General features: G+C 30.0%; 1 protein-coding gene across 1 annotated transcript; it reads right to left on the reverse strand.

Moving 5' to 3' along the window:
* Positions 1-6,459: 6,459 nt before the first annotated feature.
* LOC119666446 lies at positions 6,460-6,804 on the reverse strand. Its single transcript, XM_038075722.1, has one exon. The coding sequence runs from the start codon at positions 6,802-6,804 to the stop codon at positions 6,460-6,462; it is 345 nt and encodes a 114-aa protein (XP_037931650.1).
* Positions 6,805-18,141: the final 11,337 nt, after the last annotated feature.

Below are 18,141 nucleotides of genomic sequence, written 5' to 3' on the forward strand. Positions count from 1 at the left end.
CACTTCTCCTTTTTAATGTATCTTCATTTTTTTATTATAACATACCATAACAGAAGAAGTCATAACTCTAATCTACAATCTAAACTATATGGTATTTTCGCCATATAATATTAAATCGTTTGTAGGGTCTTTTACATGCCCAGCTTGAATAAAAAATATTAGGTTTGCCAAAATAGTAAATCAGAATTGGAAATTTTATACAGTATACTAGGTTGTTCACTAAGTTCACGAAACGGAAATTTAATGACAGATTTTTAGCTAAAAATATGAGTTTACATTTAGTATAATCTTCTCAAATATACACTTACTAGATATACGTTTCAATATACTTATTCCGACAATTCTGCAAAATATGGATTCCATTTCTATAACGAAAAGTATATCTTAAAAATGTCTTCTGAGTTTATTTTTCTCTGAGTCCTCTCATCTATTATCTTTCCGATTGATGAAAAAAATAAACCGATAGACAGCAAAATCTAGATATTAGACATTAGTCTAAGTCATTACTCTAGGTATATGAATTTTTAGAGATGGTTTTTTTTGAGTTTTGTTCATAGGTGTATAATCTTGATAGCAAACTATTTTCTTCTTTTGCAAACCGGTTTTTTTATTCACAAGATTTTACATCCAATTAATTAAAAATGTTAGAAATCAAGTCTATTGTTTTATAAGTATGAAGGTAATTTACTAACGGAGGTATTCTTTTTGTATTCCAAAAAACTAAACACCAATGATGGTTATAGACCAAATTATTATTAATAATGATGAAACTTTATATAGTATGCATTTTAATTATCCTAAGCACTCCAGATGTTGTTGACGAACCCACATTTGAATATATATTTGTTGCATTGTTAGTAAATACGGCACTCATGCAACATTCTTTTTTTTAACCTAAAAATCAACATAAAATATAGTTTTTTGTGCGTTATGCCTTGAGCTTGTACTTACAAAGCAATATGACAACTATCTAAAAGATAGTATCTTTCCACCACACTCTTTTGAAGCATAAAATTTTTTTGAAAGATCTTTTGTAATATGGCAATTAGCCTATTTCTGTCTTTCAAAAGACGAAATAAAAGATATGCTATAGAACACATCTTTCGATTGACAGCTGAGATTGTGTTACTGTTTGTCTATAAAATTGTCTTTCTCGTATGTGTTTTACATGCGTCGGCTCCAAGACGTAAAAGTGCTAATAAATCAGCGTATTTATAAGCCAATGTTTCTTGAAGCACCGTACTTATTTAAAGAATACACGACTCCGATATAATTTTGAATTATTTTAAAACTTTCTTCACAAAGAATTTAATTATTGATAGTTTAGTTATTGATATTACATTCTTTAAAAAGGTACACTTTATATAGCTTGGAATGAGAGAATTGATAGATCAGAGTGATACTTTTGTTATGCTACTTTTATAAAAAATGAATTATTATATTAAAATGTCGTCGATATTTTGGTTTCACTACTAAATGGATGGCTTTCTATGAACCTTTTGAATAACCTATTAAAATAGTAAATAACTTCGTGTAAAAGTAAAATTTTTATTTGCTGGTTGTGTTATAATTTAGTTTCCCTTGAAACCATTCCGATGTGAAAAGTGTTATCACAAATTAGTTCTGCAATTGACATATACGTCCTACAAACGTATTTAAAATTTCGTCAAATACTGTGCCATGCCGTCATTATTAAATTATGTTAAAATCTTTTTTTCTGTACAATTTTTTTGAACAACAAAACTTTTTCAAAATATTACACCATTTGCATTATGTATGAGTCCTTACTGCCATACTTGCGTAAATACATTACTCTCATATAAATATGACGTGCAGATACATCAAAGTGGGAACCTTTACACTGCTTTTGACATGAAGTTGAACTAGTCTATGTGGTGCTCGAGAAAAAAACATTTCCATATAAACATGGCAAACGTTGTGTATGGTGCTATGGCGCTATGGCGCTATGGTTCTGGCAACGTTCCGTTGTACTTATCGTTTATAGTGACTCATTCCACTGCTATGTTGGAAAATTATTGGGGCAATGACAACAACAGCAACGACACACAAAATGACGGATAAATTCATCACTTTGGTGCGCTTTGAAGAATTCATCTACTATCTATCCATTTTCTATTATTTAGTTTTTTCTTTTCAGTAATTTTGATGCTTCCATATGAAGCCATAAGATAATTGAATAAACCAATGGGTATACTCTGTCATAGCGATATTTTAAGTACAATAATAATTGCTGAAAACAGAATGTTAACTATAGTAGGTAATAGTGACTTATATTATGTTAATATTATCTATGCAAATATGACAATCTAAAATATTGATATAAATGTATACATAATATATAGCGAAGAAGCTTAAATACATCAATCTATTAAAAACTTAGCAGCAGAAGTTCTTAAAATTAGATACAAATTATTATATTATATTATTATAATATAATATATTATAATTATATTATAGATTATATATGATGAACTCATTTTTCAGAACATATCAAATAGAACAGAAAAAAAACCAACTAAGTACATTGAATTATGAATCAACCGAAATTGTATAACAATCAAAATTTATTTCGTTGGCCTGAAAGTAGGTTCCCACCGAGTGAGACTCAATTCTAAATATGCCAATGCTTGAACTAAATCTTCACAGATTTTTTATACACTAAAGCCCATTACATCCTTTAGCAATTGTTCTATAATGCCGGAGTCTGGAAATTTTAATTTCACAAATAAAAAAATATCACAAGAGCTGATACCATATCGGGTATTAAACCGATTCTGAAAAAACTCATGCAAACAGAGTACGGTACCATTAACATATAGAAAAGTTTTTGTGACATTTTTCAAATTATAAATTCCAGATACTTATTACGCAGAATATATATGACTTTTGATATTTGTTAATAATCACAGTTTATGAATTGACTGAAGGATTTGAAGTTACAGTCACGTCAGATGGCGTTGCGCTGGTAAATGTGTTCATTACACATATATCGATTTTCTGTTAAAAATTGAGTAAGAATGGCATGGCCAAGTAGTATATATATATTATAAAATATACTTTACATTAGGACGAATGACATCCTCAGGGACCTCAAGATTGATCCCATCAAAAAATACATAAAAGATAGAGCCCTGAAATTATTTGCGAAAACTGACAGACTTACCAACACCGCGTTATCAAATCTTAGAATGGTTACAGGCTCATCGGGGAGGTATGCAGATCTGAGGTCAATTATTGCTTAGTCTGATGAAGTGTTAAACAATAATCCAGTCAAGGCGTAAAGAGGGGTTTTAAAAATACCTCGAGTTAAGAAAGAGTAAAAGATCTCAAGTGCATTGGCTCAAATAACTTCAATATTATTAATTATATAGTATATATTAAAATTTTAGTCATTCAGATATCATTAGATTACATTAGATTATCTAAATTTTGGAGTTTTGCAGATTATAATACTTTAAAATTGACTTTATTAAACCACTACCAATTAAAAATTACTTTATGATAATTAGTGTTATTTTATGTCTTCCTCTTTCTAGAAACTGAAATATTATTCAGTTTAAAAAATATTAAAGAAAGACTAAACTACAAAGTCCTTAATTAAAAAGAAGAGAGTCATTATATATATATGTATAGAAGTAGTCGCAGTTTTTTGATAGATTATTCAACAAAAATTTTCTTTATTAAACATCGAGTATATAAATGTTGGTTATAATTATTTATAACGTCGTTTTCAGCTAGCTTTCTAATACCATCGGTGTAGAGCTTTAATGGTTTATTGATAAAAAATTGGCGAAGTGATTTTTGGCGGCTCTACGGTCGGTCAATGTTTTACCATTAAAATAGTTTTGCACAGACCGAAATAAATGGTAGTGAGATGGTGCCAGGTCCGAAATATAAAGTGGATGCATAAAATCTTACCAACCGAATTCGGTCAATTTGTTCCAAATTATTAAAGATGTGTGTTATCTAGCATTGCTATGATGAAAAATGACTTTCTTTCCATAGGCTAATTCAGATCGCTTTTTATGGATTGTTTCGTTCAAGCTGTAGAGTTCTGAGCAAAAATCGGATTAACTATTTCACTTGGTTCGGAATAAAAAATTTCCTTTTAATCCTACCAAACACACCACACAATATTATGTTAATTTTGTTTACTGTTATTCACAAACAAAGAGGATGGTTATCATATAATACTGTCATGTCCTCATTATTTGATTTTGAAAAGTGAGTGACATAGAGAGAGATATGGCAACTAATTTGTTGCAATAGTTAAATGCCAGTGAGGAAGAGGAGAGGTGATGTAGCAAAAGTGTGTATATAAAGTGTTTTTACGAAAATATACAAGGTTGGTACTCTGAAACACTTAAGAAAGCAAATATAGATAATAACTTACTGTAAGTTGTAGAACTAAAGAAAGTTGATGATTATGATTCAACAACTACAATATTATGCATAATTAAAATTTTTATAATAAAATTCTGTATTAGCTGAACCGATTTATTTAACAAACAAACATGAAGAAAAATCAAATTTCACTGTTTAAAATAATAATCACTCAACTTGGTTTTTGTCTAAACTAATAACATTTGCCATAATAGATTAAAATTGATATGGACAACTTCTCATTATAAGTGAACTTGTAAGTTGTTTTACATATTTTTATTCAGAGGTCTAAACTACTTTTAGGAGTTTGGAGTCAAACAACCACACATACTAATTGAATTAAATTAATATATTAACAAATACGCAATCAACTTCTTGATACTTCTTAATAGATAAATTATTAAAATGTGCTATACTAAAGCACAAAAATCTTTGTAATAATGTAATAAGGCTTGCGCATGCCGACCATATTGATATTATTGACCTGAATACCCGCACCGACAGTGCGGTTTTTTTCAACTTAGAAAGGCAAGCTAAGCAAATATGTCTTGTAATAAATAAGAATATAAATAAATATAAAAATACAAATATAAAAAAATTTCTTCAGCAAAAAATAAATTTTCTGAACATTTTGGGACCCACATAACAACTGTAATTTCAAATTTGTGAAAGATTTTGTTTATTTGGGAGCCAGAGCAAACACCAAAAATGTTTTCAGCCTGAAGATTTAATGAGGAATCACTCTTGCCAACAGTTGTCATTTTGAGCTTGATAGACAAATAAGTAATAAAGTTCTGTCTAGACTAAATATTACAGCGTTCGACAAGTCCCTTATCATGTCTGTCCTGCTGTATGATGCAGAAGCGTTAAGAGTTTTCTCTAGAAAATATTATCAAACTATCTATAAGCCTTGATAACGATGAAATGAAGAGTTGCTCCTTGAACTCTCCTTTAAATTGATATAGTTACGTGCATGAAAATTCAGCGTCTTCACGAGTTTTATCATGGCGTGCGAATGGAAAAAAGTGCTCCGGCAAGAAAGATGTTTAATTCGGTACCTGCTGGTAGAAAACGTGTTAGAGGATACCTGCATCTTCGGTAAAAGGACCATAAGATCAATAATTGAAGGCACTTGGTACTACTGACTGGCTACAACAAACCACTAATCGGGCTGTCTTGTGGAGACTACTGGACGTAGCCAAGGATCACACATATCTGTAATGGCCAACTGAGTTAGTAAATAATAAAGTATTTACTAAGTCTCTCGCTTTCTACATTAAAATTTTTTTCTTCTTGCAAAAGTCAGTGTGTTTATAATATCTTTAAACTGACTTAATAATAAAGTTACTTTTTTGTGATGAAGAACTTATTATGTGGATTAAAAAATACCCGACCTAAGTAATAAAAACGCAATTTTTTTGGACATTTAAATTTTATGCTTAACATACAAGGTCCCCTTTTAGCTCGACACCGAGTCCAACTATTTTTCAACATTTGGATACTTTTTAAATAATACGATTCTCCAAAATATACCTCAGTTTTCCAATCCACTTCATCATTTTATGCAAAACTCTTTCATTGAAGCCATCTTTTCCAGCTTGGAAACATAATCACTGGGAGCCAAATTTGAAATGTATGGTGGGTAAGGAAGCAATACGTACTGTAATTCATATAACATAATTTTGCATTTTCACACGTTTTCATTGACGTGTGAGCGGGTACATTATCCTGTGTTTTTTTGATTTCCTTATTCAATCGATCCAACAATATACAATACTAGTCTTATTATTTTTCTTTTTTTCAAATCGTCTACAAAATTATTCCACTTGAATTCCAAAATATGGGACCCAAAATCTTTTTAGCCGATTGTTAGATTCGTGGTCATTTGCGAACACTATTCCCGGGTTCTACTCATTCTCTGGCTAGGTGTTTTCTTTTATGTGTGCAGCAATTGATCCATGTTTCAACAATTATCAGTACTCAATGGTCACAGTTAGCTAGATTGTGCATAAACATTTCCAAACAATGTTTTGAATGATTTAGTCGTTGTCGTTTTTAAGCAATTGTGACCAAACGTGGTATCCATCTTGGCGAAAGCTTTTTCATATCTAAATATTTATATAAATTATTCGATATACATTCATATGATATATTTGTCACGCAATTTAATTTTGGATCATCCAACAGAATATCGTGGACTTTTTCTGTGTCTTTTTCAGTTGCTATCTCTTTTGGACGACGCGGACCCTCTTCATCAAAAACACTCGTGAGATCACGTTCAAATTCAGCCTTCCAATATTTAATTGTTGTTAACCATGGTGCAAGTTTGCTGTAAACTAATTCCACTTTCACTTTGAAATGAAGGAATTTTTTTACTGAACGATATTCAATTTTTTCCATTTCATAAAAAACTCACTAAGTCGCAATTATTCAATTATTATTTCAATTATTTGCAAAAAGTTAATCAAACATCCGATAAAGTGAAAGCTTTCACAGCTGTCGTTTAAAACTTGCCAGATATACAAAATATGATTGATTTTGTTTTGGCATTACCACCTGTTGAAAAGTCAGGTAATTCTCAATCCACCTAGTATAGTTAGTAACTTATACTCATTCATCTATATCAGGGGTGTTCAAAGTACGGCCCACGGGCCTCGTGCTTCCAATCTACCATAGTTAGGCAAATTTTTCTTTGTTATGTTTTCGTAACATCACTTTGTTTAATTTTTATAGTATCTCAAATAATAAATTAAAATGTTTTAAGTAATTTATACACTTTACGTAATGTTACTTAATTGACGAAGACTTTAGTATATATTTCTTTGTATAACATTATTTTAACGTCACATTAAAAGTAAAATAATTTTCGTATTGCAATACAAATATAGTAATGCTGATAACGATAGATAGAATTGTTAATTAATTAAGATTAATTAATTAATAAAACTAAATTGATCAATACTGCCGTATTTTTATTTTTCGCAGAAAAAATTATGAACGTATATATTTATTTATTTGGACCTCCAACCTATATTCAGTGATTTGTATTGGCCCACGATCTAACTTGGTCTGGACAGCTCTGATCTATATCATAGATAATAAAATTATAAAAAAATTTTTTAATTATAGTTTTTAGGAAAAGTCTTGGGTTTCGTAATTTTTGTTCGTTCACAGCAATTAATATGAATCCTCAAAATGTAGCACAATTAAAAAATGGCATCGTCATGGCATTGCTAATAAAGTTCAAAAGTACTTTGGATGCTTTCGGTGTATGTAGAATTGATGGAAGAAAAAAATTCATAGTTAAAATTGTAGTCGCACAACGTTTTTAGTTGATTTTTGGGTGTTTCAAGTGGTGACGATGCGCTCTGAAAGCGCTGTGAAAGCGCACACCAACCTGAATTTGTTTGGCTTCGCCTTGCCAAGCTTAGGTTTACTTCATTTTGACGAGCGCTTATGGCAGCTTGACATTCTGCTCGGGCATTCATTAATTTGTATGTTGTCAATTTGTGCATATTCTTGCCAGTCTAACAGCCTGTCTGTGTGTCTGTGTGTCTGTCCGTTTGTCTATTGCTAGTCAGTTGTTTGCCTATGTACTTTACTTGCATGTCCTGAATGGCAACTGCTAAATAAAGAACAAGCGAAAAAAAATAAAAATCTTTTATGAAATATTAAAAAATAAGGAAAAGTTTATGGCACAAAGTGAAGGGTCCGCGTTGTCATAGCAACGCGTCACTTTACGTGTCGAAGTCTGGTGTTGGCTGCCATATTTGCTCTTGTAGCTTGTAGCAGTTTGGCGCTGTTTACTTACTAAACGTATTTCCTACCCTTGCACCCTTGCACCCTTACACCCTTACACCCTTATACCCTTATACCCTTGTGCAGGCAGCCTTACAGCCGTAAGAGCTGTAAGTGCCTTGCATGTCCTTCGTTAAAAATATTCATCTCTACATTTTGCACAGCACATAATAGCTGTGCAAAATGTTGTTGTTTTACTTCTTCTTAGTGTTTGTTTTTGTTGTAATTTTTTTCCAATTTCGTTGCTTTGCGCGCTATGTACCGATGTACATGGCGTTATATACTAGTACCTTACTACCATACTATCTTGGTATATAATGATTGTTTGTGTACATGACAGCAGGAATTGTTATCCAGCTTGTTTACTTTTTTTTATTTTTTTCTACTTTTTTCTACTTTTTTCCCGTTTTTGTGTTTTTGTGTTTTCTGTTTATGATGCTCTCTGCCTTTGTAAAGTGGGTGCTCGTTCGTAGTGTTATCTCCATTGATGAGGATGTTGTCAATCCCAAGCAACTGTGGTGACATTCTCATCACAAGGATTCCATATATGCTTTTGTTAAGTCTAATAAGAGGATGAATTTATAATGTTTCAACGGCTTCGGTAAGCAAATGCCGGATTGCAGGAAATGTTCCAAATGGACCTTTGATATATTTCGTAAACATGGCTGTAGGGTTGTCAATGGAAATTGACTCAATATGGGGGTAGTGCAAGGGAAATTCTTTCAAATATCCTTCGTTCATTTCGTGATGTTCAAAGCGAACCTTTCTGAATCACTTATCATATGTGTTATTAAATTTTCGAAATTTTGAATGCTGATGTAATTTTCTTATAGATGTGCACAGAAATTCTTAATAGTGAATTTTCCTATTTGATAGTGAATAAACTTGAGATAAAATGTGAAGTACATCGAAAGAAAATTAGTATTTATGTAGTAACTTAATGCAAATTATTAGATTATAAAAAAAAATGTTAAGGAAATGGTACTTGATTAGGCAAATTTTGTCGTAATTGCACAAAATTTGATCCTAATTTTGAGTTCTTTAGTAATTTCGAATATTAGAATAAAATATCACACATAAAAGAGTTATTTGAATAAATTTAAAAACCCTGAAATTCCGACTAAATATTTTAGGAGCTGTTGAAACCTATTAGAATTATATATTTGAATAAGACTTATGTTATATGTAGTTAAATATATAAAATTGCACAAAAATAGACTATAATACATTAATGTAAATAGATGTCTATTAGATTTGTTAGTTTTAATAACAGAGAGTTGAATAGAAGAGTTCATAAAATCTAACAATGTACGCTATTCCACTTTAATATTGTGGTTTAAACAGAAGATGGGGTTATATTCACTAGCATGGACTAGAATTGACACTTTTAAGTCCATTGGAAACAAAAACGTATAATAAGTAAATAATGTCGCTTAAATTATACATCAGTTTATAATGTATATGGTTTCTGATTTCATTCTAATATAACAAAGCAAGTAAATTTGTTAATTAACTTTCACAGCACATTAACAAAACTCCAAATTGCGAACATATAAGCCAAGTACGACTTTGGTTCAGTAGGCTAATAAACGCTGACTCTGAGCTTCAAATTTGGCAGGGTACGAGTTGAACCTTAGGTACTTGCAAGCTCAAAAAATTATTTACGAATAATTAAATACAAGAAATAATTTCAAGACCACTGATGATGGATATTTAGGAATACACAAAACAGCTGTATTGTCAACCAAAAATTCAATTATTATTATAAAATGAATTTTTAAATTAAGTTCGAATCTTGGTACTTGCAGTCTCAAAAATAATAATTTACGAATAATTAAATACAAGAATTATTTCCAAGACCACTGATGATGGGTATTTGGCAATACTTGGCTGTATGGTCAGCCAAAAGTTCAATTATTAAAATAATATAAAAAATAAAATTTTGTTGTTCTAGTTCACTACTGTTCGAAAAAACCTTTTTAAAAAGATTTTTTTTTATTTTAGTTTACTACTTTCTGAAATCTCTCTACATCAGGTTATGAAAAACTAGATTTAGTTTTAAGTGTATAAATTTTGGTATGGCATAGATTATATGAAAATTTTGTCACATAAAATAAATAAGATAAATAATAAGTAAAAATGAAAGGCCAAATAAACATAGTTTATCAGGTGTTGTATTCACCAAATCTAAGGTAATTTATCTATTACCTTTTGCTTAAAGATTTTAAATAAATAAATAAAAACTAATTTTCATCTCATAAGCAGTTTGTAAATACCGTTGGATAAACATTTATATACAACACAAAATGAAATTAGTTAATAATTATAAAAATTATTAACAAACTATAAAGAAATGAAATATTACTTACGACTTTATAAAAAAATGCTTTATGCGCCGTCAAACTGACCGTTGTCGGAATGGTGTGTCCGACTCCAATTGTGTAGCATACGAACTAAAACAACTCCTTTATTTTTGCGGAAGTTCACCCGCCGGGACCGGTTTCACATTACTTAATGGAGGATCCCTTATAAGTTGGCTTCTTGTGCTTCCAGGGTCTCACTCCTGAACTAAATTGGAATATCTTAAGGTTGCTCTTCATTTTAGATTAGTTTGCGTCCAGCTCTTTTTTCCTTCAGAATATTTCCGATGAATTCTGTGGTTTTGTTTCAATTTTTGGTCGTTCTATCATTTTTTTTTTCAATAATATTCTCGACTTTGAATCAACCTATATATTCTGCAAGTAGTGTTCTTTCTCCATGTCCTCCATGGTCGCAGTTGAAGATAGTATGCTCAGCATTATCCTCGACTGATCCGCAGTACATACAGTTAGGATGCATTCTGTACAGACATTTTCGTAAATATCCATGACGAGACATAATAGTCATTTTCGCCGAAATTATTTACCGTCACAGATCTTACCTTCGGAATTATCTCATTTAGATTATTATTTATTAAATAAGGTTATTTTATTAGATTTTTATTATTTTATTATTTTATGTTGTAAATCGGGTATCTGCATATACTGGAATTTATAAATATTGCAATAGAAAAAATTCCAATTTCAATAAAATACTTTTAGATTATGCATTTAAAATCAACTCCACTAAAACGAAAATTGTGGTATTCATATGACTTTGTTAAGATTAAAATGCTAAACCGATTTAGTTGCTACTGAGGTAAGGGTCAATATTGGGCTTTTGATTCTAACTTAACCCAAACGAAATCTTGCCGAACCCAATTTCAATAAATAAATTTTGTTTTCTAAAATTAAAACAAAAAAAGTTTACTTACTTTTAATATATAGTTTAATACGTTATTTAATACTTTAAATATTTCTATACTTGGATAATAAATTAAGCAAAGATATAGTACGTGCATTTCTGTAATAATGTGGTGAACTTTCAGTGAATGGTTGCCTATTATAGTTTATGAAATTTTATTTAATAAAAAATCACTTAGCATTCTAAGAATCTATTTTGTTAATCTTAGTAAAGCAGTAATTACTTATGCTAGTATTTTATATATCTCATTTAAGTGTTTTTTGTCTTCACTTTAAGTAACAATCTAAGCACTTGAGGGCTCTTGAGCACTTGAGGGCATACATTAAATTACTTAAATATTTATTTTTATACATATAATAGACTCTCTCTGAGTTTGTTTAAAGCCAACAAAACCGTTTTATTAAACTTATCATTTTTTAATGTATCCCGTAAAGTGCATTCTTAACACATAACAATATTTTATTTATAAAATTAATGAATTTGTTAATGAAGTTTAACAGCAAATTAACAAAACTAGAAGCACGAACAAACAAGTACTTTGGTTCAGTTGGCTAATGAACACTGACTCTGAGCTTCAAATTTGGCAGGATGCGAGTTCAGCACTTGGTACGTACAATCTCAAAAAATAATTTCAAGACCACTGATGATGGGTATTTGCCAACACTCGAAACAGCTATATATTCAGCTAAAAATTCACTATTATTAGAAACATCTCTATTAAATACAATAGTTTCTTTTGAGTAAAATAGTGATTACCGTCATAACTGGCGTTATAATCCAGTTGTAAAAGTAAGTAAGTTATATTCACTAATACGACTAAGCATGATTGAAAGTTTTATTGATAATCAAATTAAAATAAACACAAATTAAAATAAATGCATTTTCCTACTTTTAGACTCACTCAATTATTTTTTAAATTATATTATAATTTGCGCCAGCTGCTATTTTTGCTTCAGTTTCTAGAATTTCCAATGGAGATAGTCTCTCTTGGATCATCATACTTTTCTAGTACGTCTTAATCAATTTTAACTTTGCTTCTTCCTTTCCGGCGAAGCTACTATATGAACATTCGGGAATACTTTGAATATGGTTAATACCATTATCAAACCAAATTGTTCAAAATATTTATTAAGTGCTTAAAATCCACAGTCGGTAACTTTTTGCGAGGCCTGTGCAGACGCGAGGATGTCGGCGGTCACCGACATCGCTGACGCCTAGCGACGCCACTGATCGGCACGAAATATAAATACACTGTAATGTGGGATAACTGCAGCAAATATTAAAAATGATATCTTGATAATAGCAGGAACGTAATATATAAAGATTCAGGTCATCCATTCGGTTTTTGTACTAGCAATCGAATTTAAACAGTAAACTACTTGTTATTAGATATATAAGATCATATTAAGCAGCGCACATATATCAGTGGCGGTTATAGCTTTGATAAATCTTAGTTAATATAAAAATTCTATGTAATTGCCTTAGTAAAAACTAATTTATTATTATTTATTTAATATTTATTTATTTAGTAATCATTTATTATTTATTTCTTATTTATTTATTATTTATTCAGTATTTATTAATTTATGTATTTATTATACATTTATTATTTATTTATTATATATGTATTATTAATTAATTATTTACAATTTATTTATTATTTATTTATAATTTATTGTTTTAATGACCAAAAAATATTTAATAATAATTTTGCTTTTTACGTGCTAATTGGTGAATAGTTAAATTTTATTTTTAAATCTTTTAAAAATAAATAAATTTATTTTAAAACGTTTATTATTTAACTATTGACCAATTGCCCGTAAAAAAATAAAATTATTATTATTAATTTATTTATTATTCATTTATTGTTTATATATTATAAATTCATTTATTATTATTTATATTATTTATTTATCATTTATTTATTTATTATATATTTATTTACTTATTTATTTATTATTTATTTATAATAATTTATTGTTTTAATTTTATTTATTTATATTTATTATTTATTTATTTATTCTTTATATTATTTATTTATCATTTATTTATTTATTGTTTATTTATTATTTATTTATTTATTGATTATTTATTTATTATGTATTTATTTATTATTTATCTATTATATATTCATTATTTATTTATTAATTCTTAATTATTATTAATTAAATTAATTATTATTTATTTATTTAATATTCATTTATTGGTTATATATTATATATTTATTATTTATTTATTTATTCTTTATAATATTTATTTATCATTTATTTATTTATTATTTATTTGTTGATTGATTATTTATTTATTATTTATTTATGATTTATTTATTATTTATTTATTATTTATTGTTTATTTATTTATTATTTATCTATTATATATTCATTATTTATTTATTAATTCTTTATATATTCTTTATTTATTTATTATTTATCCATATATATTCATTATTTATTTATTAATTCTTTATATATTCTTTAATAATTTATTATTTATTTATTATTAATTAATTTATTTATGTATACTAAATATCGGTGGGAACATTATTATATGGATAAGTTCATACGAAATATGTTATATGCATTAGGATTTCATTATATTAAATCTATTGCCAATTCATTCGTGTAGAAAAATGGTTGCCACTAGGATTGGAGTAGTGCAAAGTAATTGAAACAAAGTTCAAAGAGTAACTTTATTTATGCACGTGTCTAACTGCATATACCACGTATTGGAAGGACTGGGCCTGCACTCAAGTATTAAGTATACGTATAAACAACATTTGTAACAACAAAAGCCAAATAATCAATGCATTTCATTAATAAATAGCAGAAAGGACCTCCTTCAAAACCGTAAATAAGCAATTTCAACTTTTAATTGTCGTTTAAATGCCGCCAACCAGTTTTAGTTCTGCAGACCGGAAAATTCTTTAAATATATTTTTTATATAAAGGAAGGAATTATGTACATAATAGGAAATGTCGCCATTGTTTGTGTCAATCGACTAAGCCAAGCAATATTGTGCCCACTTAAAAGCCTCAGAAAAGGTTTTAATAAATAAAATGTGGAGGGCGCTCTAATTAGTGATGAAAATGTACGTAAAACAGCATAAGGACCACTCAATGCAAATCTTCAATTTATTAACTCACATCCGGTGGAGGAGGCATACAAAGGCGCTAGCTAGCACAACCGAACCGAAGTCGTGGGCAAGAAGGCGTTTTCAATTTCGCATTTGCATTTGGCATTGATTCGATTGTCGGTTGTCTGGAATTAGGAATGTGTTCTGGGGTGAAAATGCTTTATTTATTACAAATGCGACGACTACAACTACGATGCTTGCTTCCTTGCTTGTTAGCAAGTTACTGCTCTTTGGTGCCGTTAAGGGTGCACGAACGGACGAACGTAAGTACTCCGTTGGGCGTTGTGCCGCAATGAAATGTTTTTATTTACATTTCCGCTATTCAAGGATTTGAAACGGAACCATTGAAAGCATATAAAATAATAAATGACATATTGAAAGGAATACAAAGTATAGTATACGAAACGGTCTTAATGAAACTTGTTTAACTCTACCATATTTTATTCTTATATAGTATATTATATGAGTATGATCAAAATGCCAACATATACAATATATTATTATGGTATACTGTCTTCAAAGAAATGTACAATGACTTCAAGCGGCAAATATGCAGATTGTGCTTAGGGTAAATTTCTTTCTTATACTCGAAATGAAATAAAACAAATCTGGAATTTTTTCGTCGAATGAAAATAATAAAGAAAAATGTCAGTAGTACCACTTGGGAGTGCACTTAGGAAATTGCGCTGATGTCGATCCAGTCGAGGCAATTGTGCTGTTGTTCTAGTAGTTGCAGAAGCAATATTTGTACGAATGCTTACGTTTGTTCCGGAGCAGCCTAGCATACATAACCAACTCCAACCATCTACATTATGACTACGCACGGCTGATGATACTCACATTTTGCTTACATTGTTGTTGTGTTGACTGTTAAGTATGAGGATGACTTGAGTTAAAAGTGCTGACAGTGACAGCTTTCTTTATTGGTAAATCAAATCAACATGGCGTTGTCGTAAGCCGTATTTTTTCTTGCCATTTCACAGTACTAGTTACGCTGATGATGACGACGATTGCTTCTAAATCCATTGTGTAAACAAATTTTTTACATTTCATATTCGGTATTCCTTACTTCCTACTCCTCACTCTTCAGTCCGCAGTCCTCAGTCCACAGTCCTCACTTCGCATTTCTATTTTCATTTCTATTCGCATTGGAAATCATAATTTGAAATGCCTTACAAAAATGCTCACTGGGCAAAATTGAAGAAATTTGCAATGTCGATGAGTATGCGAAAGCTAGTCCATATTCAAATACAAATTCAAACGCAAATGGAGTCGTATAATTGAAGCTTCAGATGCAGCGTGTTGGCACGATTACAAGAGTTTAACCCCTCCACGGTAATCACCTACTTCTGCAGAAATATTCGTGGAAAAGAGCTTGATTCGCAGCTTGTTACGGTTGGATTGGTGGGTTTGCAATCAGCAAGTCGACGTTGAGTCCTTGACGCGTTTGTAATTCCTGTAAATAACAAGCGGATTAATTTACGTATTGCGCATATTTCCGTATATTTGCGTATATTTCCACCTTTGAACACGTTCAAGCATTTCAAGTAATTAAAATCTGAAATCGCATACTTTTTAGTCAACAAAAAAGGAAAAACTCACGTATACAAATAAGCAAATAATCGAGTTCAGATTTTTGCTATTTTTTTCCTTTTTTATTTCTTTGGAAGTCTTTTCTGCAGGTGAAACATAAAAGGGGTGCGAATGATTAGTAAGTTTTATTCATGGCCGCGGCTTGGTCGAGTTGCCACCCCATCTATTTCAACATTGTTTTACTTTTTGTCACAGTTAAGCCTTAGCACACGATAACTTTGTGTTTCATAAAATGTCAACCATTTTGTAAATAAATATTTTTTTTATTTACTGTCAAGCGGACTTTATACCCAATACGAATATCAGCTTATCTTCAGTCACATTGTAAAGGATAATGGTTAACTATGTATTCCATATTTTAATTAAGTAAACAAAGTGACTATAATGGTAGTATCTATCGTAAAAAACTTTAATAAATATACACAATTCAATATATGAACCTCAAAATGGTTCAATAAGTACTACAGTTCAAGGGTTGTGTTAAGCAGTAGTATCGCAATGGACCCGCACGGATTGAGTAAGTTGGTTAACTAGACCGACTGCCACATTAACTATGTAGTTTATTCTTTAATTTTGTAAACAAAGTGATGACAATGATTGTATCTACTATTAAAAATTGTATGAAACATACGAAATTCAATATAGGAGCTGCTTACTACTTACAAAGATATAGAATATATGATATGATATGCAGACGGGAATATTCAAATATTGATAAGGTTTACTCTCTACTTATTGATATTGATATTTAGATGTCTGAGTTGGTGAATCAGCACCTTTACTCTATTTTATCTGTGGACAGTTTTAAGTCACACTAAGAATAACTGAATACGGGGGTTTATAATATAATGGATCTGATGTCTTTGTATCTGTCTGTGTTTATCAAATTACTCTGTATTTTTAGGATACTGAGAGTTGGATTATTGTGACTGTCAATTGTATTGAACAGTTTCAGAGCACGATCTTTAATGTATTTTTCAACTGAATCCACTCTCAGATCTCTGTGGATATCAGCTCCTCTTACATACCATGGGGCGTTAACCAGTTTTCTTAAGGCAATATTTTGCCCTCTTTGAAGAATTTTTAAAGTTAAGTTTGACGCTCTCTACTTATAAGAGAGTGTTTAAAACTCGTTTAATAAATACTTCAATTAAGGCCCCGTGTTGTGCAGTGGTATCACAATGGACCCGTAGAGTTTAAGTGAATTGGGTAATTAGAACAACTGCCAACATTAATCATGCACCTACATAATTTATATTTCATTTAAGTAAACAAAGTGATTGCAAAGATAGTATCCTGTGTGAAGCATTGTTATCACAATGAATTCATTGGGAACTAAATGATTTAGTTTATGTGTTTTATTTATTAACTTAGTAAACAGAGTGATTACAATATATCTTATAGTATAGTATCTTATAGTATCTTTTATTAAAAATTTGATTAAATATACAAAAATCAGTATACGTACACATGAATAGGTGGACAAGGATGCATCCTTTCTCTACTTTTGTTCAACATTTATTCAGAGGCAATCTACAAGGATACCATAAACGATCTAGACAAAGATATTAAGGTAAATGGTATATTTATAAATAATATTAATGATCTTCAACTTTTTCTTGAAAAAGTTTATGAGAAGAGTAGAGATTCTGGCTTATACATGAATAACAGTAAAAAACGACTATCATACCACGATGGTGCCATTAAAATTGGAACTGAAGCTAAATACCCTGGTTGCTGGCTAATTAAGGAGTGGACATCAGATCAAGAAATCAAATATCGGATAGAGATGGCAAGAAACTCTTTCAACAAATTCAAAGAAGTGGTATGCAATAGCAACATCAGCATCAACTTACGAATCCGCTACGTTAAATGCTATGTCTGGTCCAGTCTACTCTATGGTTTGGAATCTTGGACTTTAAAAATCTTAAC

This window comes from Teleopsis dalmanni, chromosome 1, assembly GCF_002237135.1.
Source record: "Teleopsis dalmanni isolate 2A chromosome 1, ASM223713v2, whole genome shotgun sequence".
In the NCBI taxonomy this organism is placed as follows: domain Eukaryota; kingdom Metazoa; phylum Arthropoda; class Insecta; order Diptera; family Diopsidae; genus Teleopsis; species Teleopsis dalmanni.

Coding starts and splice junctions, on each gene's coding strand:
- LOC119666446 (XM_038075722.1), bottom strand. CDS start 6,804: ATGGAAAAAATTGAATATCGTTCAGTAAAAAAATTCCTTCATTTCAAA.